General features: G+C 35.7%; 1 protein-coding gene across 18 annotated transcripts in view; it reads left to right on the top strand.

Moving 5' to 3' along the window:
- The window catches only part of TAFA5 (TAFA chemokine like family member 5), a 487828-nt gene that overhangs the window by 331463 nt on the left and 128367 nt on the right, over positions 1–27998 (top strand). For 4 of the 18 annotated variants that reach the window (XR_004306155.2, XR_004306157.2, XR_014934297.1 and 1 more), the window contains one exon: positions 379–498. The exons of 12 other annotated variants lie outside the window; for them this stretch is intronic. Coding sequence is in view for 2 of the 6 variants with exons in the window: in XM_085515051.1 (XP_085371177.1) it covers positions 19029–19055 (27 nt within the window). In the remaining 4 variants the exon portion in view is untranslated. Of the gene's footprint in view, positions 1–378; positions 499–19028; positions 23724–24085; positions 27991–27998 lie in introns of those variants that run through there. 2 more of the 18 variants (XM_085515182.1, XM_085515051.1) reach the window with 2 other exon arrangements.

The raw sequence follows: 27998 nt of genomic DNA on the forward strand, positions 1-27998 counted from the left end.
TAAGGATCTAGTTTCACCAAGGGACGTGACTTTCTTAATAGAGTTTACTTACACACAGAGCAACTTAGCATTCCTCGTCATTAATATAAATGACATGCTGGCTGGGTTGGAAAAGCAATTTGTTCTTTATTCTGAGAAATACGACAGCGGTTCTTATTGGCTACAACTTAATCAAGATTTTTTTTAATTTTTTTTTTTATTATTTTTTGTAAAGCCTGATCATACACAGATGTATGATAACAATAAATCAGTGAATACTGGTTTTCTTTTCATCATTGACTTATGAACAACCTGTTCTAGTTCATACCATTACATTCTAAGTAAATAAATATATATGTTACATACTTGTAACATACTTGAGAATTTACTTTTTTTTAGACTGAAGACCAGCTGGAAATGTCCTGAGGCCATGGTCTAGTGGTCTGAGCTTGGGACTGGGAGCCAGAAACTCCTGAGCTCTAATCCCGGCTCTGACAGTGACTTCCTCTGTGGCCTTGGGTAAGTCACTGAACCTCTCTGCCTCAGTTTACCCAGCAGTAAAAATAAGATTAACAGTCCTTAGCTATCTATCTTAGTGAATTTGGATATCTGAATTAATATTTTAAGAGCTTTAGAAATTCAGAGATTCTTAAAAATGAAAGTACTGTTATTTATGTCCTTACTAGTGATATTCATGTTCTTATTAGATACTCATATAACTCTGGCTTTACTGTACTTAGCTTCACTCACATTCCAGCTCTGAGTGTTTCTAAATGTGCATTTCACATCTCCACAGCTCAGCTGATTGTATTTGGTTAAGCTGTTTTTGGGAGTTTGTTGACATCTCACCAGTTGTAAGTCTGTGTCATTCCAGAACATAAGACCCACCAAAATAAGATTTCAGACAGCGCTGAAATTATAGCAGTGGGATGATGCAAGCATGCTGTGCCAAATTATGCTCCTTTCTTTCCCCTTGATGGTCGACTTATGAAATGATGCATTAGACCCACTTGTCAGGAGGTCATCTACCAAGTTCTCACACTGTTCTAATTGTAAGCAGGAGCACTAAATAAAGGCCAACATTAGAGTGGTCATTTTTCAGTAAGCTGTTTTATCCTTTCATCCCAGACCAATGAAAGTTTTTAGGAAGTAATGATCCAGAATTTTCTATCATTCATGTCCAAGACTGTTGGGGAATTGGAATCTTGGGCTAAATTTAGCCTATGACACCAGGAGTACACATGTCCTATCTTCAAAGTCCATATACATGCACCTTAGTGAGTAGCAATGTCTTCTCTGTTGTCTTTTTTTCAGTTGTGCAGAAATCATAGAATCATAAAATCGAGTTGGAAGGGATCTTGTAAGGTCAGAATCAGGAAGTCCTCTGAGGATCTGGGGGAAGAGAGGGTGTCATGTGTGCATGTGCATCCAGTTTAATGAACTTTTTGAACATGTGGCCATGTTGCAAGAGGAAATCATTAGGAGCAGAATTATCTAGTAATCAGTGGAAGAGAGACTGATTCATGATATTGTGCAGTGACACAGGCAGACCAAAAGCCCTGTCTGAAGTCCCTGAAAGAGGAAGAAGGTAAACAAGCTTCCAGCGCTGAGGAGATAGACAGATGACAAAAACACACAAGGAGACTGTATGCTCCCCTTGGAGCAGAAAGAGGACCCTCCTCCTTGACCCTGAAATTCCCATAAGCAACAGATATGAAGCTCTGGGGATATAAAGAGAAAAAGGTCTGGATAACAGTTCAGACCTGAAAAGGGACAGCCACAGTAAATCTGCCCAAACAAGGGCAAAAGTCAGAACCAGTGCTACCAAAAAAGGGCACTGTCTTAGTCAGTGGGGAGCACTAAGGCAGTCAGTTGCTGCCTGGATAATCTCTTTAGAGTGGTTTGCTGACAGCTTAGGGCCTGCATTGAAGACATCAAGAAGGAGCTAATGGGAGAATGGATCAGTTAAATGAATGGCTGTGTGGCTGGTGTCATTCTCAGGGTTTGGGGTATTATGATTTTGGACTTTTGAGAGACTGAACATGTCGACATTGGACGGGATGCATCTAACCAGAATGTGTGTCCTGAGAAGAATATGAGGATGCCATCTGAACATGTAGAGGTGGGATCAGGAAAGCCAAGGCACAGATGAAACTAAACTTGACAAGGTCTGAGAATAATAACAAGAAAAGATTCTACTAGTACACTGGTAAGAAAAAGACCAAAGAAAGTGTAACCCCTTCTGATAAATAAGAAGGGAGAAGTGGCTTCAAAAGACATAGAGAAGGCTGAGGTACTCTGTGAGTTCCTTGCCTCAGTCTTCACTGATAGTCAGGCTTCCTAAACCTTTAGGCAACAGTCTAGGGAGCAAAATTCCCTCCCACTGTAACTGCAAAGCAAGTCCAAGACCTCCTGATAAGACTGAATGTGTGCAAGTCTATGGTGTCAGATAATATGCATCCCATGGTACTGAAGGAACTGGGTGAATTGATTGCCAAGGCACTCTCCAGCGTGTCTGAGAAATCATGACTGTCAGACAAAGTCCTCTGTGAAAGAGAAAAAGGAAGATATTTCTCCTATTTTTAAGAAAGCAATCAAGGAATTCCCAGTAATACTACAGACTCGTGAGCCTCACATCTGTGCCTAGGAAAATCATGGAAAAGATGTTCCTTAGAAGCTATGTTAAGGCACATGTGAGAAGAGGACATGATCCAAGACACTCAGGATGGCTTCACCAAGAACAACACAGTGGCCTCCTACAGTGGAGTGATAACTTTGGTGGACAAAGACCAATTGATGTCTACTTGGTCTTGTGCAAGTCCACTGACATGGTCCCACACCATATCTTTATTTCTGAATTAGAGAGATATGTATCTTAAGGGTGGACTGTTTGATGGGTAAAGAGTTGGTTGAATGGTCACAGCCAGAAATTTGTGGTCAGTGGCTGCCTGTCCAGGTAGAGACGAGTCAAAAGCTTTATCCCATAGGGGACCCTTGGGACCAGTGTTCTTCTGCATCTTTATCAACAACATGGACAGTGGGATCAAGTGCACCCTCAGCAAGTTTACAAATGCCACAAAGTTGAGTGGTACAGATGATATAACAGAAAGGATGCCATCCAGAGGGACATGGACAGGCTTGAAAAGTAGGCACACAAGAATCTACTGTGGTTCAACAAGACAAAGTGCAAGGTGTTGCACCTGGGTCAGAGCAATCCCAGATATGTATACGGACTGGGAGAAAACACATTGAAAGCGACCATGCAGGGAAGGACTTTGAGTTTCTGGTGGAAGAAAATCACAGAATCCAAGAAATATAGGGGTGGGAAGGGACCTCCAGAGATCATCGAATCTAGCCCCAAAAACGATGGATGGGAAAAAAAAAAAAAAAAGCTGGATGTGAAGCAGCCATGTGCTCTTGCAGCCTGGAAAGTCAACTGGGCTGCATTAGGTGAGTGGTGGCCAGCAGGGTGAGGGAGGTGTCTGTCATCCTCTACTTTGCCCTTCTGAGACCCATCTGGAGTACTGCATGCAGGTCTGGGGTACCCAAAACAAGAAAGATTTGGAGCTATTGGAGCAGGTTGAGAGAAGGACCATAATCATGATCAAGGGACTGCAGCACCACTCTTAGGAAGAAAAGCTGTGGGAGTTGGGCTAATTCAGTCTAGAGAAGAGAAAGCTCTGGGGTGACCTCATTGCAGCTTTTAGATACTTGAGGTGAGCTTATAAACAGGAAGAGGACTGACTTTTTATATGCCCACATAGTGATAGGACAACAGGGAAATGTCTTGAAACAAAAAGAGGGGCAAATTACTTAAATGTTAGGAGCAAATATTTTACAAGTATGGTGAGGCACTGGAACAGATTGCACAGAGAAGTTGTTAATGCCCCACCCCTACAGGTGTTCAAAGATAGTCTGGACCACTTGATCTAGTTGTTGGCAACCACTCTATGGCCATACCACAAACATCTGCCTCTGACATTGAGGACTGACATCATAAAATAGAAGGCATTACTTTCAGGGTATAGGTGATAAAACATATATAATTTTTTTAATTGAAACATTTAACAAGGCAACGAAACCATAAAACTAGTGGGATATTTGACTTTGTTTTTGTTAAACTAATAAATCAGTCTGGTTTGGTGGTGGTGGTTGTAACATGTAGTAAGCTCTCCAGGTGTTTGTCAGAGATTTTTGATGAAATTTTATTCTTCCTGTGCTTCATCTTTGAAAGCAGTTGTTCACAGACATACATACTGCCAAAAGCAATGACAGGAATAAGATGTGACTGTGAAGTGAGGGATATTTCTCTATTGTAAAGGAGGGCTTACAAAAGTCTGGTAGAGACTTGATCAAATTGTTGACTGCAACACTATTTATTCCATTTGAAAATTTGCATGTAGTGTATTTATGTTAACTGAAAATAGAGTCACAAATAAAAAAAAATCATTTTTTTTGTTGGCAGTCTTGAAAGTTGTTCTCAAATTCCATAAACTTAAAAAAATCCATAAACTTATTTTCCATAATTTGAGCTGGCACTACACTGCAACCTGTACCCTGGCTTCAGCCCAGATGGGCTTACTAACATACAAGTGTTCGGTCAGTACTGAAGGGCTGGGCTGTTCGGCAAGAAGAGCTACCACCATCATGGTTCAAGGCAGGGGGTTGCTACAGTGTGAGTTGTTCCTGCAGGTCTGTGGGCTACAAACTGAAGATGTCTGCACAAAATTCTAGACATCTGAAGTGTTAATGTATATGCAAAGCTTTAAAAATTGTATTTCAATGAGTACCTAAATTTCTACCTGGGTCTTGATTTAAAAAATTAGCAAACAAAGAAAAAACTTCTTGAAATTATTTTAATGTCCCTTAACTTTGCAATGCATCATGATTAGGTTCATGCTTTAGGGGCCAATATTGGTGGCAGATGGCCAGTTGGACTAGACAGTCTTAGAGGTCTTCTCCAATCTTAATGATTCTATGATCATTATACAATAATTATAAAATTATATGAAGATAATGGTTAAATTATGCTTCATGATAAACTGACATTTTTCTTAATGTTCTGATTTTTTTTATTTGTATATGAGCAAATCAATTTTCATTTGATAAGTGATTGCAGGGAGAAACTATTTGAGGAAACAGTCCTCAAGTTTGTTTTTACAGTTTCATGATTCACTTTAAGTAGAACAACACACGGTAAGAAGTTAACTGAAGATGGCAAGAGGGTACATGACATGTGTGGAAGAAAAAAAACAGATTTTTTGTAAGTGTAAGTGGGGAAGAAATCTGTAAACAATTCAGTACAGAACTTGAGTATATGGCTTAGATTGTGTTTATAATGGGAATGTAATGTAATACTATGAAGCTCGGAAATTGGTATGTTCCATTGGCATCAGAAACTTATGTTATGTTAAAAATATTACACACCCATTTCTTATAGTGCGAATGTTAATAGTGCAAGTTTTAGAATATGAAGCAGTTTAAAATGCTTATCCATTTCTGAACATTTTTTTTTTAAATATTTGCAAAAATTTCTGTTAAATCACGCAAAACAAGCCTGAATTTTTGAACTGAACAAAAGAGTGAATACAGAAAATTAAATAGATGTGATAGCATAGGGCTTTCAATAATTTGACACATTATTTCCTAAAATTGTACTTGAAAATTAATTCGGATAGTCCTGTCACATAGAAAAATGCCATTTCAACAAGAAACTGATGGAGGACCTGCGAACAGCACATAATAGCTGTTAACAGGAGGGTATTGATCTAGGTCAGGTGGCCCAGGAGGTGAGAGATTTGTGAAAGGTCTAATTTGATTTTATTAAGAATGGTTTCAAAAGCATAAAAGATGTTAAGCCCTCAAGTGTTATTGAAAATCTGTGGAAGGCAGCACATAACAGACATTTCTGTTTTTCTGTATTCCCCTGCACTATTTTCATTAAGCATCTGGAACAGAGCTCCAGTCCTTAGTAGCAGTATGTCTGCACATATAAGTTTCTTCACACTGGGGGAAAGATAGCCTTGTATGTTTTTCAGTCTTATTAACTCCTGTCTGTAAGATCTTGTTCTCACCTGTTCCTTTTGTTCTCATGCATATATGAGCATGCTAGGGTACACAGGAAGGCAGTGCAGCTCACAGAGTCATTATAATGTGAGAGCTCCAGGTTGTCAGCTTTTCATGCTTTCATTAGAGTCTCATTAAATACCTGAGACCAGAATTGGAAGTGAGCAAGATTATCTGATGCTTGATCCAAATCAAACCAGGCAGTGAAGATGGTCAGTAAAATCAAAAGCAAAATGTAGGGAAATAGGACCTTTGTCTTTCATATTACAGTACAGATTCATGGTAGAATGAAGTAATCCAATTCCAGATTGCACTTGTATCATCCTCCCATCCCATTCTGGCTTGTACATGCCTGACCTCTCTATTTGAGCAAGCAGTAAGTGCTTGTGAAAATGGCTGGAATGCACAAAAAGTAATCAGTTTTTACCAGGTGAATTTTCAGCGATGTCAGCTCCCAAAGACAGTCCTGCAGATTAATGCAGATACAGAACAGATTACCCAGAATAACCCAGAGGCAGAAAAGTTTGAGTTACCATGGCCCAAAAGCTCTGGGGCATGTCTTTCTTTATTTACAGAGCTCCAGTGTCTATTGGGCTATCAAAAACGGCTGCAGGACATCTAGATATTTATTTTTTCCACTGATGTTGTTATCCTTATCCATTCACAATTAACAAAGAATTCTAGATCTGCCTATAAGATGCAACACACATGAAATACATCCCTTATATGAAATACACTTATGTACACTATCTGAGGGAGAAAGATGCTTGAAAGCCCATGTTGTATACTGTAAAGAACGCTTTACTGTACTGAAGTGAGGATTTTAAAGACAGCCTCTCTACTACTATTCCCCATTCCCCATTTACATTGAAGCATGTATAAACACACACATCACAGTTAAAAATTGGGATGCAGTACATCTCTGAATAATGTGTTGACAGGATGATTTCTGAAGAAATATTTAATTCTACTAATAGATTTTGGACATCTTTAGGTACTGTAAAGAAAGATGGATTTCATGTAAGAGTTAAGAATATTTCCTTACAGGAAGAGTTTTGTTAGCTAGAAAAGTATGAAGATGTTGCAAGTGAGAGACTCTTGTAGGAACATAACTGAGACCTAGCTAGACATGTGAAAATACAGCAGAAAAAAACTTGCAAAGAACCAAGGAGTCATAAAAATATAGGGAGTGTTGAGGGGCAGCACAATGTCATCAGCGAAAATTAAGTATTTAATCTCTGTGAGTAACTAAGAAGGCTGAGATCTGCAGGGTGAGTTGTAAATTTTGAAGACGTAATGTGAATAAAAACTAAAGCCCCAGTTACTGTGATTCAGCTCAAATTTAAGGAGGTGATGCACTTACATAGGGAATCATGTAGGCCCAGTATGGTGTTTCCTTTAGGTCTGAGATCTGTACCTACTTAGCAGAGACCAAGGAAGCAAGATAAGATATTGCCATTGCATATCTAGAGGTTGTTGCATGTCACAAGTCTGCAACACAACACAGGGTTCTTGTGCCAGGAAGATTTCTTTATTGCTGCAATGATCATGATCATAATGCTGTGTAATCCCATATATATTCTACTCGTTCTTCTAAGCAAGCCTTTTATACTCTAACATGCATACTTGGTACATTTCCACTAACAGTCCATTGCTTAGAAAGCAAGCAAATTATGTGTAAATCCCACATACACACAGGACAGGAGCATATTCCAGATGAAGTTTCTTTGCAGTCCTTCTTTAGGAAATTTGAGCAGGAAGCCATTCAAGACTTATGTGTCCAGACAGAAACTTAGTAAAAAGAAATTTGACTATTTGACCTAGTAAGACAGTTCTTTTGGAGGAGAAGAAAGCACTGACTAATTATCATACTGCTGTTTTGATTCACCGTGTAAGCCAGTAAGAGAGGGACACATCTCCCCTGGTTACTTTTTTTTGATGAGTTCAGAGCTTTCCTAGTGACTTATGTATGGTCTGAACATTGGTAGCAGATTAGGAGTTACTGGAACTCAGGCTTAAATTAGGTGCTGATACAGTCTTCTTAGATACTGTTTGAGCTCGATGTCCTTTCTTCTCAAACCAAGGTATTTCTGAGTATTGCAAACTTATATCCAGATGTTTATGAACCTTAGCATCATGTTTTGTCTCCACTCCTAGATTTTTTTTGTTTAATATTTTTTATATTATTATTATTATTTAATTTTAATGTAGATACTTCCAGTGGAAACTAAAATACGACTAAACTAAAACTTAAATGGAATTTAAGAAAGATCTCATTAGATTTGTCAGGTAGCATAAAAACCCCTGCGCTAAAATGTAGCTGATAATAGCTTCTGTAGACATGTAGATACATACAGGAAAATCATAAAAGAATAATCAAACTAATGTAGACTTGTCTATGTAGAATTATGTAAAACATTACATTTGTTGAGCTAAAGAGGGAGCCAGAAATGAAGCCAGTAACAATCTGTGACTAATTCAACACCATTAAATCATAGAGGGAGAGGAATCATATAAACTGGCCTGTGGAGACAAAAGTATGGATAGAGAAAGATTTAGAAAACAAACAAACAAACAAACATTTCGGTCTTTTAAGCCGTGGGATATTTTGTCCAAACCAAAACTCCAAACTGTTGAAGCTAACTAGATCAAAGTCTTCAAAAGTGTTTTTTACTGATAGGATATGAAATACATTAGCTAATAAGACAGGTCTTTCCCAGTTCAAGCATTATTATATTTTAACATCTTTATAAAAGTCTCAGTAAGATAATGCACAAAGCATATGAGGGGAAGAGTTGTGATACTCTCACACTGCTGTGGGTAATCCATGAGATATAATTTTTCTCAAAGAGATTTGTTGTTTGTTCAGCCAGACAGCACACTGGTTACAGAAGCTTGTTATTGAATTGTGCTGTGGAGTAGTGTTTCAGATGCTTTTATGTGACTGAAAGTGTATTGATAGGTGTGGGATTTATTTCAGTATTACATCAGTGTTAACCATCTTGTAGCTAGATTTAAGCCTTTAGTAGAATAAATCCACAGTCACAATAAATTTGGACATGCAGCAGTGACAAATGAGAACAGTCAAGTCATTCTGCAGTAAGTTGAGGATATCTTTGTGAAATTACAGAAAACAGTACACACAGTGATGTGGAAGATGTTTCCTTACAGCAGAACAAACTCCCTTATTATGGCCTTGAAATCATTAACAATATTAAAATGGCCAACAGATTGTTTCAAAATAAAGTGAGTGTCAGTAAATCTCTACATAGACCAGCATCCTTGAGGGCTTTTGTATTCATGTCTTTTTCCTTTCTACATTTTCCTTTCTGTTTCTCATGAAGTACTGAGAATCTCTTGATGTATATTTTCTCTTACAGAACATTTTTTATAATTTTTAAAACAACAAAATTGTTTTAACTATGCACTCTGTGACATGGAAATATAAAAAATGTAAAAAATATATAAATACAAAAAAATGTTATTTAGTTCTTATATTTAAGGTAGTAAAGGCAGTCTACTGAACTCTTTTCCCTTCACATAGCCAACAAAGGAGCTCAATCACCCATTTGAAAGATGTGTGGACAAGTAGGATGAGATTGATTTGTGATGTTTATGTTGTCTAATCACAGGTATACTTAAATGAAATATGAAATTTTACATACTTCTGAGGTAACTTCTTGTCGTATATGTGAAGTGAGTCATATGACTGAAAGTAACCTAGGTGATATCCAGGGATTGTACTACCTCAGATCAGCACAGAAGGAATTACTGTAGATGAGAACTGTGCAGAGCTGCTTTGGGTGAAAGAGGAATATCTTATGTCTCAAAAATCGTTTAGAAGTCTAATGTGCAATTCTAGCATGGGAAAGAAATTACTAGCCAGTTGAGAGAATTTCTCATTTTGACCACAAGACAGGACAAATCATAGAATCACAGAAGCATAGAACAACTTCAGTTGGAAATGACCTTAAAGGTCATTTAGTTCTTCTAGATGTGCCTGGACGGCACTACTGATTACTGCCTTTCATCTGGACATAGAGGCATTGACTATGACCCTCTATCTATGACCATCCAACCAAATCCTTATTCATTGGATAGTACGGCTTTCAAAATAATATTTTTCCAATTTAGAGATAAGAGCATGGCGAGGAGCATATCAAAGACCTTGCACAAGTCCAGGTAGTTAACATCAGTCTCTCTTTGTCTACTGAAGTTGTCCATGCATCATAGAAGGCCACTAGATTAGTCAGGCAATATCTTCCCTTGATGAAGCCATGCTGACTGTCTTGGATCACCTTCTCATCTTGTATGTGCCTTAATATATCTTCCCTGGCACAAAAATGGGAGTGATGTTTCCCTTTTTCCAGTCACTGTGGACTTCAAATATGATGGAGTGTTGCTTGACAACCACATATCAACCAATTCCTTTAGGACACTGAGATATATGTCATCCAGACTAGTACACATTTAATTTCAGAGGGTGGTCTTGAACTTGCTGTGTTCTTACAGTAGGAGGGAGATGCTGCCTTAGACCCTCCCTAGAGTTATAGGGAGAGAGATGTAGGAAGCCTTTCCACATCTGCTGAAGCAGTTCTCCCTTCCCATTTATCAGAAAAGTACACTCTACTCAGCCTGTATTTTCTTACCAGTGTACCTGTAGAATCCATTCTTGTTGTTTTTTTACATTCCCCCTCAATTTCAAATCCATCTGTGCCTTGGATTTGTCTCTATCTGAGGCTTGGAATAGGACACCAATTATATGGTCAGATTTCTTTCTGAGAATTGAGAATTTTGAATTGAATTCATCATTAGGCACTGTGTATCTGAGCCAAGGACATGAGCAAATGTGCCCATCTTTGCTATCCAGAGAAGTAGATGCCTGTTTAGATAGACAAAAGGAAACTGAATTTTCTGTCTGCAGTGGCTATGTAGGCAGGTTGGGTATCTTATGAAGACAGTGAAATTCATTTGTCATGTTTAATTATCAAGTCAATGTCACTTCTAAAAAGCATACATGTACCAGGGAGATAATTCCAGATCTTCTATTTTTTTCCCTGCAGGGGTAGGTCAACTACAGGTCTTGGGCAGCTTATCCTGTCTGTTCTCCATGATATGTAATGCTTTGCTACAAAGTAGCTTAGCTTTTGGAAGAGGAGCACAAAATAGTCTCATTCAGGACACATGCTAGGTATTTCCCTGAATGTCCTGATGTTTCAATATTCATTGCAGTAAAGAGGCCTAGATGCACCCTAGATGAATAGTCTAACAATGAGACTAATATGTGGAAGATGGTGGCCCTAATAAATAGGTAAAGCCTATGTCTTTCTGAGATTTTCCTACTGGTTTAGCCAAGCTTCATAATCTTGTCTGCCTAAAGAAAAAGAAATTTGAATCAGTGAATTTGAAGTCAGTATACTATATGCAATCAAATGGTACATTATTCTCTGAGAGGGTAATGAGACACTGAACAGGCTCTCCGGGGCAGTAGTACAGTAACAGTACTAAGCCTGCAAGAGTTAAAAAGTGTTTGGACAATGCTTTCAAATAAAGGGTTTACATTTTTGGTGGTCCTGAGTGGAGCCAGGAGTTGGACTTGATGATCCTATGGGCTCCTTCCAATTTAGGATACTCTGTGTTTCTATGACTTGGTCTATAGTATTAGACTTATCTCTGAAGTGTTGTGGTATGAGTCCTCAGTGTCGCATGGAGTGATGAAAAATGCATTTGAAGGAGGCAGATTCCAAGCATTTTTTTCCCACTTTTAGTCACTTCGCATGTCTTTATATTGAATTCAAATCATGCCCTGGTGCTCTCAGACCAAGAAAATTAATGATCTGGATGAGAATAGTATTCTTTCACCTCCGTTTCATTTGTTATTTGGGCAGGGAGATTAAGAGAGTATTTGCATTTCGAAGGTATGGAAGTCATCCTTTTTTCTCTGAAGGTTCTTATATTAAACACAATTTCCTTCATCTGTTTTTCCTTTACAAACTGTTGCCTTCTCTTTCTTCTCATTCCCTACATAACTAACTACTGAAACAAATGGAATTCCATCATGAATGAGTTTGTGTGTGAAAATAACAAAGTTAGTTAATAGAAATGCTAATTGCAATGTATATTATTTGCTGAATGTCTGTGTTTCTGTCACAGAAATAAGTCACAAGTATTTTCATAATTGTCCAGCTATTCTGCTCTAGGCAGTATGAAAATGTTCCTACCTGTACTACTGAAACTGTTATGATGCTCTGATGGATTGTTATTTGAGTATTATGAAATCTATATGTACACTTGCTAATGCAAAAGAAAACCACTCCCACTTAATCCCCTAGAAGTAATATCTTAGATTTCATTTTTAAGGAATCAAAAGAAAGCTGGATCAGATCTTCCTCTTACTGTGCATTTTGTTCTAAACATTTATTTGTTTTTGATTGAGCAAATAAATTTGGAATCTAACTTTAATAAATGTTGTCTCCATAACAGTGAATTTGAAGGAAATAGAGGGATCTGACAAAACCACCTTCTCTGCAATATAATCATTTTAATGAAAGCTCAGAATGCAGAGTTTTTAATGCGTGTATATTTTAAATGTGTCAGATTAATGAACTTTGAAATGAAACAAAACATTTTGAAACATCTACAAAAGTGTTTCAAAAGCTGCTGACAAGGCAGTTTATACTTGAGTGTTATTCTTCTTGGTAGGCACAACACTAAGCATATGTCAGCTCTTAACAAAATTATTGAAATACCAGGAATTTGCATAGAAATAACACACGTTTTTAAAAGGAAAACAAGCAAAGATATGCAGAAAACCTCTGCCATGTAAGTGTTTATAAAAACAATTCTGCCACGAAATCAATTACTGCATAAAAATTTGGCACCATAGCTTATATGTATTATAGCTAGGTCGTAACAAGTGAAATATCTGCACATCAGGGTTTATGTCACTTTTCAAGGAAAACTTCATTCAGTGTTATAAAGCTTAACCAAAATCACACAGTCTGAAAGAAAAATAAAGCAATAATTTGTATTCACCAGATGTGAAAATTATCTGATACTCAGTATTTGTTACATTACAACTCAAAACGTGCAGTGTTTTAGTCATGAGGTTGTCCTGTGAACAGTAGAACTAAAAAACTGGCATTTTATTCCCTGCAATTTTGGTTGGTTTTCCTTCTTGTTATGCAGTAGTCTAAGACCTGCAGCTCTTGTCAGATCTGCAAATGCATCTAGAACCATTCTTTGTTCCCTGCTTCCTCACTCAAGCATTCCTATTCTCCTTTCTGCCTACAAAATACCATGGATAAATTATCAATCATTTTTGACCAGCTGGCAGTACAAGCAGACTGTTTGTGCTGCCTGACCCTGCAGCTGCAAGCTTTCCCATCAGTAGGATCATTAACAAGCATGAATTTGTCATTTACTTTTTTTTTTTTTTTTTACTCTTCCCTGTTGCCAAGCTTTCAAATATTCCAGATCTTAATGTTTTTGAGATGTTTATCAAAAATATTTGAAAGGGGTCTACAGGCTCAAAAGCTGATAATCTGAGAAGGGGCTGTAAAACCTCATAATGAGAAACCAGATTGGGAGTGTTAAGTAGTAATGTTATTGGGGATTTTTTTTTATTTTTTTTTTCCAGAATGATTTTTACTGATTGACTTTACAAATATCATATTTTCAAAGTTAGAAGTTGTCAACCAAATGATGCACTGATAATATATAATAAGTATCACAAGATTTTTATGAAAAGTTGGATTTTATTTATTATTTTTTTTTTTTTTTTAATGAAACCTTGTTCAGGCACCAACTACTCACAAATCATGTATATGTTGTGAAATTTTTACTAGCATCAATAAGAATGAGGACATATAGTACTGCAATGACAACATCAAATGTGAATTCCTGATTAAAGTTCTAAGTAGTTAGCAAGGTAGAATAATTAAATTACAATGATTGCTCTGGATATTAGTTGAAGAATAGTACGTTCGTTCAAGAATATCCCTCAAATTCCATATACAGAGAGGAGAATGTTACCAAATAAATCTTCTCATAACATAAGATTTCCTTTTTAATGTTTAGCTTCTAATTACAAATGCAGAGGTGGCCAATTATAACATCAGAAATATTTTTGATTTAAATCTGTACCTATAGGCATGCAGGCTTCTTTTGTAGACATGAAAAGCTCAATTAGCCAGACTCTGCTCCTCCACAGCTGAATCTGGACAATGCTATGGTCCAACCTTAGAGGGCTTGACCCTTACACACCACTCACAGCAACCATCTCATCCAGGACAAAGTGAAGCAGAAATGAACCAAAACACAGAATTAGTAGTGTGGAAGCAGATTTCAAGCACATCATATAGGAATGAGATGACAGTATAGCAAGTACTGTGTCCCTCTGTACACAGCACTGATGTGATCGCAACTTGAGCACTGTGTTCAGTTTTGGGCCCCTCACTGCAAGAAAGATGCTGAGGTCACATGCAGCAGTTGATGGTTGGATTAGATGACCTTATTGATCTTTCCAACCTAAATGATTCTGTAGTTCAAGTACTGAGAAATATTTTGTTTTTGTTTTTGCCTTTTCCATGGGAGGAGGGCTGCAAATCCTCTTGTCTTAATTTATCTGATGCTGTTGATGGTGCTTCCTTTGAGTCTTACTAGATATAGAAGAGCAAGATTTATTGAGCTTGCTTCAGTAATATTCTTGTGATCAGCACAGAGTACGAATATTTCTTCACACTGCACAGCTCTATACAAACTGTACCGTATGTGTACAAAATCTAGAGTTTTCACTGCATTCTTGTAAGATTTGGTACTCTTTGATGTTCTTTTCATTCTGTTACTTCTTTATTTTCTGTAAATAATTTCCAGCTGTTTCTTGTTGGCTTTTTTTCCTTAGTATGTGTACAAAAATTCTCTTGTAGATGAGTAATCACTTTAGAAGAACTTTAACCTTTGCTGTAAATGAAAAACATCCACAAAAATAAGTTCATTAAAGCCCAGATTTTGAGATAGAGATGATATTGCTCACATATTATTTCCAAGTGGGTTGTTCTGAAGTGTCTTAATATAAAATAGGGAAAAAATATTACTGTTCTTCTGTGAATTCTGGCTCTCCTTCAAAATGGTATTCCATTAGGAACTAATAAAGAGAAAAAGAAGGAATAAGATAACTACAGCAAAGATTATTAACAAATAATCAAAACAGGGAAACTGTCTGTGATTTTAGTGTTTGTGGTATGTATTTCAGTAAAATAATTTTATCCAGCCATCTTTCATGCCTGAAGAAAAAATCACATAGCCTTACCATTAAGTGATAGACTGTCCAGCTCCTGGCTCATAGAGAGGACTCCATGGGGCAGGTGACAGGAGCAGAAACTGAACTTTGGAAAGGGGCAAAAAATGCTATTGCCTCAAAATGCCTGTGGCCTCTTAGAAGTTTATTGCAAAAGTTTTATTGATGGTTTTATGCAAAATCTTAGATTGCTTTTCTGTTTTCTCACTAAAGTGTGTATCTTGCAGTATCGTATGCCAGTTGCAGATTTCATCTTTCAGGCAGGTTTCATGTGAAATTTTTATTGGCCCCCAGACAGGAATCTGGTATATCTAGAATTGCTTTCAGTGATGGACTTGATGTGAGTCACTCTTGCTGCTTTATCATAAACAGCATCTTAAACATATGTAATCTCATTAAGACTCCGAGCCCTCTGAAGATAGAACAGCTGTGATAAGGGCTAATCACAGAGCTTTCATCTACAGTGAATGGCTATTCGTTTGGTCATTTGAGTTAGTAACTCATAAAGGGCAAGGAGCTAGTGGACTCCCCAGTCTACTGAACTGCCACTCTCCCGGCATGCTGCCTCCTGTAGAGCCTGTGCAAGCTGATTTACTTGGCTAGGTCACTGTACGGGTTTACTCTTTCTGGAGGGAATGATCTGTCTTTTACAGTCCTTTGAAAACAAAATCTCTCTCCAATTAGGGTAAACATGAAGAATGCTAGAAGCATAAGAAATACATAGCTGATTTGAGAATTTCAGGAGACATACATTCATAAAGAGGGTATATTGCTACTTTCTTTACTGTATGTATTTCCTTTGTGATAAATTCAGGTGAAGATATCATACTATTGCATATTAGTAGAGAGTAACCTGCAGTTATCAATGGAGGTTGTACTGCTATTAGCATTTTTATATTAAAGAGTTCAAAGAAAAAGAAACCATCTCTACCATCATTTTAGTAAAACTGCTTCTTAAAGTAAGTGGGAATTATGTATCTTGTATGTCATTGATAACATATATTGTAGCAAATGCAAGACTTATAATAATTTAGGACTATATCTCATTAATTTATGTAAGGAATTATATTCCCATTAAAATTAGTTAGAGGTCACAGAGAACTTTTGTTTGGCCCATTGTTGTTGATGTTCATAAGAAATGGATACACTGCAATGTTCTGGGTTTCAAACTCATCGAAGGATTAGAAAGCCGTCATATATTGTAAATAACTGTATTTATGTTTTTCTTCACCTGGGAAACATTATCTTTCAGGTAGTGTCTCGATGTATACATGTGGGAAGAGTAGGAGGTTTGCAGCTGGTGGCAGAGGGGATGTAGCTGGGACAAGGTGACGGATAGAGATAGCGACAGAGGAAGGAGAACACTGAAATCTGAGAGATTATTTTTGATACACTTGTTTTTTGGAGGCTTGAAAATACAGAATGTTTTGCATTCATTTTCTGTCAGGTTTTCTGAAGTACAAGAAAGAATTTCTCAAACATTTATTTGTGGAGCAGATGGGTAACAAGGGAAAAAGATATAGGAAAAAAATGCAAAAAAAGAAAAGAAAACAACAACAACAACAAAAAACTTGTGGATGATAGGATGCTGCCTCAGTAGGTCTCCATAAATAAAGAACTGCAAATTAAGACATTGTGAACAGTTATTTGTTTGTAGGCCTTCACAGAGGAGACAAATTTTTAAAGGCTTTGTATTCTGTTGGATGAATCTCTACAAACCTGAAAAAAATATCTGAATTGTCTGATTAAAAATCTTCAAATAGGCTTGCTCTAATTTAAAAACTCATGTCTGTTACTATGTAGGTATTTTGTATGCACCACTCTCCATAGAACAATACTGCAGGTGCTTTTCTAGCCTAGGCAAAGACTTCAGTATTTGATTTATTCGTACAAAGAGACACTGAGTAAAACAATTCAACTGAAGCAAAAAACTGACAGTTGCATATTTGGCAGGGCTTTCATTGTTAGTCTCCAAATGAAGTAAAATGGATTATACTTATCACACCTTTCTGCAAGCATACTTTGAATGTAATTGTAATAAAATTGCATTTTATGCCAACAGTTAGCAAATTTCAGAATAAATGTAAATTCTTGGCAGGCTTTTATTATTTTCTTATTTAGGTTCTAAAACCATTTTTTCCCAGTTAAAAAATAACAAAAAAAGCAATGAATGTGCTTTTAAATAAACTAGGTTTTAATAAGGGACACTGATTACAGCAATGACTTCAGAGTCTTCTGCATGTCTTATGTGTTAATAACTTTATGTCTTTTATTATTTTGTTTCTTGTTTAAATTTCCATCATGCAGTTAGGATGAAGGAAACTAGGAAATGTGAAAAAAAGCTGAGGGAGGCAATGCTAGGTTATTTTTCTTAGAGCCTTCCAGACCACTGAATTACTGTCTGATGGAGGGAATTTCTTGTTCTACATCTTGGGCTAACAAATAACTTGAACTATTTAGAGTCATAGTTTCATCTTCTCTCTTTTAACATTCTATGTTAACATAGTAATTACATTCATTGGCTTCCTGTTAAATGAGAGAAGAAATATGCTATTTTACTTATTGCACCAAATGAAGGAAAAAAAAAGGCTGTTTTCAGCTGCATAGCGTGAAAGATGTTGGGGGATTTTTTTTTTTCATTCACAGATGTTAACAGATTCATGCCATGCAAATTGGTTATGTTAATTAAGTTCCAAAATGTTCTAATCAGTGCTTATTCTATCATATTTTATTTATATTTGTTTTTCAAAATGTATGTGCGTGTCATACAGAAAACTTGAAAATCATAATAAAGCAGCCAGATTGAAATGTGGGTTTCAAGTTAACTACAGAGATACATGTGCTTTAATTAAAATAGTTGTTAAATATGCATTATGAATACTTGGAAGAGACCTAACTTGTTTACCAAAGTAATGTTTTAAAATATTTAATCTTGAATTATATCTGAAGTCCTTTTCAGCTTAAACTGTACAATGTGCTGGGGGAAAAAAACACAACAAAACAGCAATAACAAAACAAAAAACAAAAAACAAAAACCCCACCTTGATACGCTTTAAAAATATCTAAGAATTAATATTTAAAATTGATATTTAAACTTCTAAGATGAGCTAGCTATTGGAAAGTTCTTCTTGTCACAGGTTGTGAACATAAAGCTGTGTGGATATACTGCAGAGAATATGGATGATAACCATTAGGTTGCTGCCTTAAAGTTTAACGCTGTGCTTTCCATTACTTTTCAGAGCATAACAACCATTAAAAAAAAAAAAAAAAAAAAAAAATTTAAAAAATTAAAAAAAAAAACACCATATTTTCTGTAAGTTAGGTGGAATTTAGTTTAGGCAAAACAGATCATAGAGAAGCTCAGTCAGAAGAAAAACATGGTTCTTCCCAGACCTCATGCTTCCCCATGTATCATTATCAGAGCACACACAGTGGTATGTAACATCACAGGGAAATTTGAGATCAAACTGAGAAAAGATAAAGATTATAAGTGGTTGCAGATCTAGGTAGAACTGAGTATTAGATGATATAGAAATGCTGAGTTGATGTAAGGTAAATACTACTTAAGGCATAATTTAATTTAGCCTGCTGTTAATGTGATCAGAGTGATTCCTAGAAAGATAAAGAATGCAGTCTGTGTTCTGAATATTACTGTATAGCCATAACTTTGAATTTTTTTCTGTAGCCCTTGTACCACAGTAAGCTCAAGTGAGACAGCTTTCATATACTGAACTTGCTGGTAAGTTATTTATGTCATCCTGAAATCACTAAAGACTGCAGATTCATGTACGTAGCTCTCACACAAAAGTACAGGGTATGCTTTTTGTGACATTTGAAAGGCAAAATGACAGAATGTCTTGCATTTTCTTTAATAGCCTATGCTTTGCTGAATAGCTTGACTAGTATCCTTATTTATAGGGAAAAAAAAAATAAAATGTTTTCAGTTTGCTTCCTAACATATACTGTTGCTTTGCTGATAGTGTTTGGATTTTGTTATTTGTTTGTTTTGCTATCTGTATTTACTGTTTGTTTTTATGAGTTTCTTAAAGACTGTCTGCATAGCTGTCACTGATATGTATATATTTAATGCACAAAATAATTAGGTAAGTGATAACATACTGAATTAGTTCAGGTCAGTGAGCAATAACAAGATTTATTGGGCAGACCCTTGAGATGTATAGAGTCCGTGTGTTAAGCTGAGCTCCCACAGGAGTCAGTAGAAGGCTTTCCTTCCCTTCACATCAGTACAGTCAGAATTCCATCTCAGTTAGAGGAGCTATGTTATCCAGATGTAGCTGTGTTATCCAGATGTAGTTGTGTGGTATTTTGCCTCTATGAGATGACTAGAAATATTCATAGGAAAAGTGAATTTTCTGCAACAAAACCCTGCTAATGTACATAATCTTCAGTGCCTCCTGGCTTATTCCTATCTCTTGATGAAATGACTCACATTAAATATACGTATCCTCTGCTTGCATCTCTCAGAAAAGAAGAAACAACTTCTGACTTTTAGTCAAATAAGCACTATTGCAGCTGGACACAGTAGGAAAGTCCAAAATAAAATTAAAAAATAAATAAATAAAATAAAATAAATAAATAAGGAGAGAGAGAGAAGAGAAAGAAAAGAAACACATCTAAACATATCAACACAAGCATTTAAGAAGATCAACTAGTTGGGAGATGGAGTTGCTGAAACCTGGAAGTACTTCCAGAGAATAGAGTAAAGCAGGAATTGGCAAAATTGAACAAGCTATTTAAAAGTCCAGGACAGGTTTTTTTTGTTTGTTTGTTTTTGTTTTTGTTTTTTCTCTGTGAGTTTTATAGAAAAGTTATAGACATTTCTGTGTTTCTTTAGCTAACACTGCAGACACTTGCATAGCAGATAATCTGTACGGATAGTGACTTTGATGACATTTCAGTGGTAATATTTGTGCAAGGATGAACTGTTCTGGAACAATTTTTCAAGTGAATGAGAAACATACAATTTTCTCTGAAGATCGATCAGGCCATTTGTTTCCACTGTTTTGTTTCAAGTAAAAGTATTTTTGCAATCAACTAATAAGGAACACCAGATCATTTTTAATTTTTGTTTATTCTCCTTGGTTTTTAATTTTGCCCATCAGCACTTCTTATTTTAATCAAAAGGCAGTTTTGGAGTTTTTAAATAGATAATTTTCATTCTAATCACACTCAGACAAAAGAGATATTTTAAGTACCTTTAATAAGGCTTTTCTCTTATGTTGTTTGTTTGTTTGTGTTCCATGTATCAAAACTATTCCCATCCTGTCTTACTTACCGATATACCACTACTCCACCACTGTGTCCTGTGTAAGAGGAAATGAAAAATCACACTTCACACTGAGGGGACGTGGTTTAAAGAACTTCAAGAGAGAAAATGAAAATCTTGGAACATCCAGCCTATTGGCATAAAAGAAGCACAAACTATTTCACTTTTTAAGATGTGTTTGAGAACTTATTCCTTAAGAAATAATAACCACATCTAGAGATTTCACCCATGATTTCTGTTTTTTGGAAATAAATACAGGTTGATTTTTTTCACCTTAACATGTAAGTACTGATGTACTTAGGCACTTTCTTGAGTCAGTATAAACCTGCAGTTTTGGTAGGACCTTGATTTCTTTGCAATTTTTTATTACTTTTCGGCTTGAGAACACAGTTGTACCAATATCAGAAACTAATTTATGAATGCTTTTGTACTACTGACTAAGAAGAAGTATTTATGTCCCACAGAGTTAAAAGTTAAAAAATAGGAGTACACAGAGTGAACGGCATTAGCAGAATGCAGTTATGCAATAAAATCAAGGCTGTACCTAAGTGGAAGGGAAGAAAACTCCAGATGAGAAAATACCCTTTTTGCCTTACTATTAACGTGGTATTTACACATCATCTGGATTAAGTGAACTTGATAGGGGTTTTGGTAACTACTTTCCGGCAAACAGACAAATTATTTTATCTTGGTTTACCAAGGTACAATTCACTTCTTTTTATTTCCATTTGTCTTTGGTACATACCTATTATGTTTTGCTGTCCATTTGTCAGTTCATTCCTCCACTGCAGAGAGAAATCAAATAGAGAAGTCTGTAAAATGTAAATTTCAGTCTTGTACCTGAGAACAAAAATTTTGAGCTTTTGAATTAAGCAAATCTAGATTTGAACACTGCAAAACTTATTTTCCATGTTAAGGGACTGAGTTTACACAGTAATCATGTAGAGAATTTGTTTTCTAATACAATTTGGATACCACTTACCTTTCTTTCCAAACATAACACTGGATTTTTACTGCAGATTTTGAACTCAACTGAAATATCACAATTGCAGAGATACTGTAAGTGCTTAGTGTACAATATTTTATTACTGAAGGGCAAAGAATTTGGGGAATTGATCATTTTTCTTCTCTCCCCTTTGTGGTTCAGCTTTTGGCAGGTCAGCTTGCTGCATACCGGGGCTGATTGATCTCTCACCGCATGGAAGTGGCAGGTGCTTGTTAGGCCCCCAGTGGGATTTGCTTCAGTCTGCAGTGATTCTTTCTTCTCACAGTATTGTTAATAGCATCTATCTTTTGGTTCCTCAACCTTTTACCAGCAAACAAAATTGAACCTGTTTAATATAACCAGCATTCTGTGTTTTAATTAGTGTACTTTAGTGCGTGATCACAGACACCTGGAGTTTGAAAGTGACTGACTGCTTGCCAAAGAATAGATTTTTGTGGTTCAAATGATCTGCAATCCACATCCTACTACATTTAAGCAAAAATAAAACCTGAATAAACAGTATATCATCTGAAAAATGTACTTCTTGGAAGACAATTCAAAATATTGTTTTCCCAAGGGATAATATTACAATGGACACTGTTTTTTTTAGCTGTGGACATGTGAATAACCAGAGTTCTCCATAAGAAATAAATGACTCCTCTTTTATCAAGTTCACTAAAGAAATGTTTGAATCATGTATCTGTTAAGGGAAGGAAAAAAAAAAAAAAAAAAAAAAAAAAGTAGTGTTTTACCATGTTCATCTTGTACCAGAAGTCTAAGTCTCATTTACTGGGTATCTGTACATTATTTGTTTTGTAAATATCAGGTTAGTAAAAATATGATATAAGAGGATTTTAGGAAAAGCTACATAAAATATTTCAAAACATCAAAGGATAAGATTTCAAAATAATATTAGATACATGCTTCTAAGCTTTATTTATTATTTTTTACCACAATGGTTTATTAGAATCCAGATGTATTTAAAGTAAGCATAACTTCCAAACTAATGGTTATCTGTATTTTGTTTGAATAAGGAAATCTTTTGCATTTATGAAGAAAATTTTTTTTTTATTTTTTTTATTTTTTTTTTTAATCTTTGTGATCTTCTGGTTTAATAAAGGCTAGATGGAAACATAGTTTGTATTTAAAACACATTATAAATCTTTTGGCTTCTACTTTTTAGAAACTGGTGAGAGAAACATTTTCTTTTGTAAAATTAAAAATTGTATTATGATTTTTGGTAAAGAAAAATATGAGGGAATAATTAGGAATTAGACGCTGTCTGCTAGTAATTACTCCATGAGGGTTTTGTTTTGTTTTGTTTTTGTTTTTCGGGGTTTTTTTTGTTTGTTTGGTTGGTTTTTTTTGTTATTGATACTACAGGTTAGTGAGGCTTCTTGTATCAAGGAACAAGATTCTAGTATGAAAAATCTAGGTTTATCTGTTGTTATTTTTGTTTTCAAGAACAGATTTGTTGGCCTTTACACTTGGTCTTAATGTAGCTACTGATAAAGTAGTTATGTTCTGTTCTTGGAGTATCTCACGCTCATCGCTTTAACCCACAGTACTTTTTTGAAAAGCAATAAAACAGCACATAGAGTATTTATCCCAAAGATTTTCTATGATGTGCTCTAAATGTTGCAGTATTGATCTGAAGCTGGGAAAGATGTATATGAAGTCTATCAGGACTGCTGTTATGCCTATACATATTTATCCCAATTTTATCAGAAAAGTTTCATGACTATGAGAGAGGCAATAATACGTATAATTTCATCTCCCAAATCAAAGTGTAGGCTGTGGTAAAACTATAAGGAATTCTAAGATCTCATCTATGGATCTCAACTCTTAATGGGTATCTGTCTCATTTTCATGAAGAGAAGTGTACAGGAGGAAATATTTCTGTGAAACTACTGAGAATATTTACCACCAAAGTATGACATTTCCAAGGTCTGCCTGTCTCTGAAGACTCTCAGATTTATGCCAATGAAGGACAGAGTCACAAATACAGTTATTTCTATCCAGTTATGTACTCAGAACTGCTGTAATGGATTTCTGCACTTAGGGTTGCTCATGAAACTGAATTCATCATTCTGTTCCTTGACCCAAAACATCCAAAATGACAGCCACTCCTGATGTTGTTTAAGTGAAAAATACACCACTGAATTTCTCATCTTGAAGAGTAAGTAGTATTCAGAATGCTACTTCAAATTCATAGATGTGTGGTGCTTAACAGAAACATAGACATTCAAAAGCAAATAGAAGTATAGATATTCTTCAAACAGATAGACATCTCAGAACATAGTGTACAGCATTACTACTTCTTTTCACTGAAATCTGAGGCTTTGAATTCATACTACCGCGGATAAGAATTCGCTGGAAAAGGCTAAGTAAAACGGAAGTAAATTACTGGAAATCTGATAGTTTCCTCTGTTCAAATCAAACGAATAAGTCTGGGTTCTTTTTCTTACAGTTCATATAATTTCTGAAGTTTCCTGGGCTGTACTCTCTAGACTTGTGTTGCTAGTGGTATTTCTGAGCAACAGGTTAGTGACTCTCCATTATCTTAAAGCCCTAAAACAGAAAGTACCTTAAATTCATTCTGCTCTAATTCACATGGAAAATTTGTTCTCGAATTCTCACTGATTTCCTGTCTTAGCTTAGATATTTCAAGTCATCTTCTAGCCTTCCCTTCTCCAGTCTGAATGGCCCCAGCTCTCTTGTAGCCTGTCCTCATAGGAGAGGCGTTCCATCCCTTGGATCATTTTTTGTGGCCCTCCTCTGGACACACTCCAACAGGTCTATGTCTTTCCTGCACTGAGGATTCCACATCTGGGCACAGTACTCCAGGTGAGGTTTCGCAGTGCAGAGCAGAGGGGCAGGATCACCTCCCTCACCCCGCTGGCCACACTTCTTTTGACGCAGTCCGGGATATGGTTGGCTTTCTGTCTGTGAGGGCACTTTTCTGGGTCATGTCCAGCTTACCACTAATATTTTAATGTTCTCATATCAGAGAGACTGCTGTAGCAATAGAGAAAAAAAATACAATAAAATACAATATATTAAAAAATAAGTCAATCTCAAATGACTTTACTTTGTTATGGCAACAAGTTATTTTTTTTTCACTTTTAGCAAACGGAATACATTTTTAACTTTCATTTCCAAGTTATTGTTTTGAATTTTTTTTAATGTTTTTTATTCTTTCAGTTATAAACACTTTATATCTTTAAACTGTACTTTTTCTTTAGATAAAAATACAAGCTACAAGAACAGTGAATAATAAAATACTGGTGATTTTTATTTTTTGGGATAGAGTAAAAAGATCTATGTGTGATTGAATAAACTTATATTCTTCTTCACTTCAGTCTTGGATGATGCAGAAGTAGAAAACATTGCCATTACATTTCCAAGGGCTCTTTACAGTAATTGTACAACGTTTGTCTCAATTTTCCATGAAAGACAATTTCTTGCAATAATTTTAAATGTGTAAATTATAAATAATTGAAATAAATGAAGACATACATAACTGTTCATTCACCAGCAGACTTTTTAAATACAAGCCATTTTATTTTATGGTAGACAAGGCAATGCACATGAAGTGCTTAGCTCAGAAAATAAAGAGGAATGATCTTCTGCGGGAAAGTAAATCTTGCTTGAAGGTATAATCAGTACTGTACTGTTAGTGCAAATCCAGCTTATGTACAAGAATATAGGAATCAATTCAGTTCACTGGTGCCTTCAAATTCAAGATCATTTGTAGGGACAAAGGGCACTGCATTTAGTAATTCTAACCTATTAATCTTTTTACTCTGCCTCAGAAATGACAGAGTGGACCTCTTTTTAACAAAATGCACAAGATGTCAGACAGAAAGCATACTTACATGCTACGCTCTCTGAAGTGCCATGAGGACACATCTGTACATCAGAACACACATGTTCTTTGCTGAACTAAGAATTAATTTAGATTTCACTTGAGGCAGCAGAATTTTGTTCTGGCAAAATTAAAATGCAAAGTTGCTTGGTTTTCACCTCCTTTGAGCAATGTGCAGTCAAGAATCATTAACAGCATCTGTTTTAAAGTCAAAGAGCATTCAGTATGTCAAGTAATTCAGGTACTATCAACATCAAGTCTAACATTAGGAGAGCTTTCACACGGGAGAATGAAAATATAATGGTTCTAATCTCATTGCTTGGGTGTAAAATCAGTTGCCAGTGTTGAAATTAACAGAGCTTAAAATATTTTTAAGTTTCTGAAAAAAGCTTTTGAAAGGTAGTGGGATTTATCATTCAAAGTTTTATTCCTGACAAAATAATAATCTCTTTTTCCTGCTTACACTGTTTGTGTTATAATATGTGTACATAGACTACAGATGGAGCCTCAAGGTGTATGTGTCTGTCATCTGTGAAAAGTAGTCACTACTAAAAGAATAAGGTTTGCCAACATTTTCGAATACAGTAGCTTACCATAATTACTTTTCTATTGTAGTCATAGATTCAGGATGTAACTGTTGGCAAATTCAGGCTTTTTAATGGTGCCTACTTTAAGTAACAGCCTTTCAATTATATGCACTAGCAAAATGCTGCTGATATCCTGTTCCAGCAATCCAGGTATAAAAGAACATTTTGAAGTGCCACATGAAATAAGATAGTGGTGAATAATAAGCTAGAAAATATGCTTAAGGAATCACTTTACAATCGTTCCAGTGTACAAATTACACAGGAAGAGCTGAAGGCTGACATCTGCTTTTTAGCTCACTTCTGTGCACTGCAAGCTTAGTATCGCTCTTTGCCTACAGCTATTTTTGCACTTATTAAGAATCAGTCAATCATGCAGCTTCTAAACAAAAGAAAATTATTTTGTGTTCAAATTTACTTCTACGGCTTTCCAAATCTCCAAATCATGGTTTTCATATGCAAGGTGGAATTAAAAAATGATCTTTCTATTTCCTAATAATGTTATGTATTCTTCCAGTATAAATGCATACTATTAATCATTCCTTGTAACCTCACTACTTTACTCATCAGAAGGGAAGATTTGATACTAGATAATCAATTGCATTTTTTTTTTCCTATAAAAAATCCCAGATTTTTCTATTATTTCAAAAAAAAAAAAAAAAAAAAATTATCTTGGCTCCACCGAAATTTTGAGTAGGTACTTTTCCCAGACTTGAAAGATTAGAAAGTGACATATTTTTTTCAGTGTTTTTCATTGGGAAAATATTTTCTGAGGATATTATTATGTAAGTGTTTGGTCATAGCATTCCAGGATGCTTTTTTTGGTAAGATAGATAAGGAATTCATATACTGCATACTGACTTTGATCTTCATTGAATTCTCTGTAAACTGAAAGCTGAATGAATTCCGTGTATGTCTTTCTTTCTCAAAATTATGCTGTTTCAGTACTGGTTCTTAAAAATCATTACAACTTCAAACCAAACAACTTTAAGACAGCCAGGGCAATTAGGCTAGCATGTTCAGTTCCTGGAGACTTACCGAGCTTAAACAAATAATTTGTGATGTTTTATCATTGCTGTTCCATGCTTTCCCAGACTTCATGATTCCCATCAGTCTTCTTAGTCCTCAGTGAGGATCATGGAAAATGTTCAAGAGGTGATGTATCAGGAAAGACTGCTATAATGATTTGGAAAGTAATTTGAGCTGCCATTCAGTGTGACAGTTTTTTTCTAAACATTCTGGATTTTGTTTTCGAGTGTGAATCAGAAGGACCTGAAGTTCTGAAATCAGCACGATAAAATTGCCTAATTTAATTTGATACAAGATTTTAGTTTTCACTTGTTGACTAGACTCCCATAGAGTGATAAAGGCACGTTTAAACTGCTCACTAGGCGAGCTATGTTAGAAGAGACTCATCATGATTTAGTCACTGAGACTCCTGTTTGGATTCTGCAGAAATAGGCAAGCCCTAACAGAGAGTGATTCGTGTTTTTGTTAAAGAAAGCAATACAACCCTAGGTGTGATCACCTGATGAAATAAATATGCTATAGGCAAAGTTTATTCTAGCTAGAAGCAGAATGATGTACTGTCCCATGCTCAAAGGAACATAGCAACCGTATATGTCAAGAGCCTTTATCATTCCAAATGAAATTCTTATGATTTCGAAATAGATAAATAAATAAATAAATAAATACAATAGACCCCTCCCCCCCAAAAGAAAAGAAAAGAAAAGAAAAGAAAAGAAAAGAAAAGAAAAGAAAAGAAAAGAAGAGAGAAAAGAAGAGAAAAGAAGAGAAAAGAAAAGAAAAGAAAAGAAAAGAAAAGAAAAGAAAAGAAAAGAAAAAGAAAAGAAAAGAAAAGAAAAGAAAAGAAAAGAAAAGAAAAGAAAAGAAAAGAAAAGAAAAGAAAAGAAGAGGAAAGAAGAGGAAAG

The sequence above is a fragment of the Coturnix japonica genome, chromosome 1 (assembly GCF_054131305.1).
Source record: "Coturnix japonica strain WE chromosome 1, WE-NBRP24, whole genome shotgun sequence".
Taxonomy (NCBI): Eukaryota; Metazoa; Chordata; class Aves; order Galliformes; family Phasianidae; genus Coturnix; species Coturnix japonica.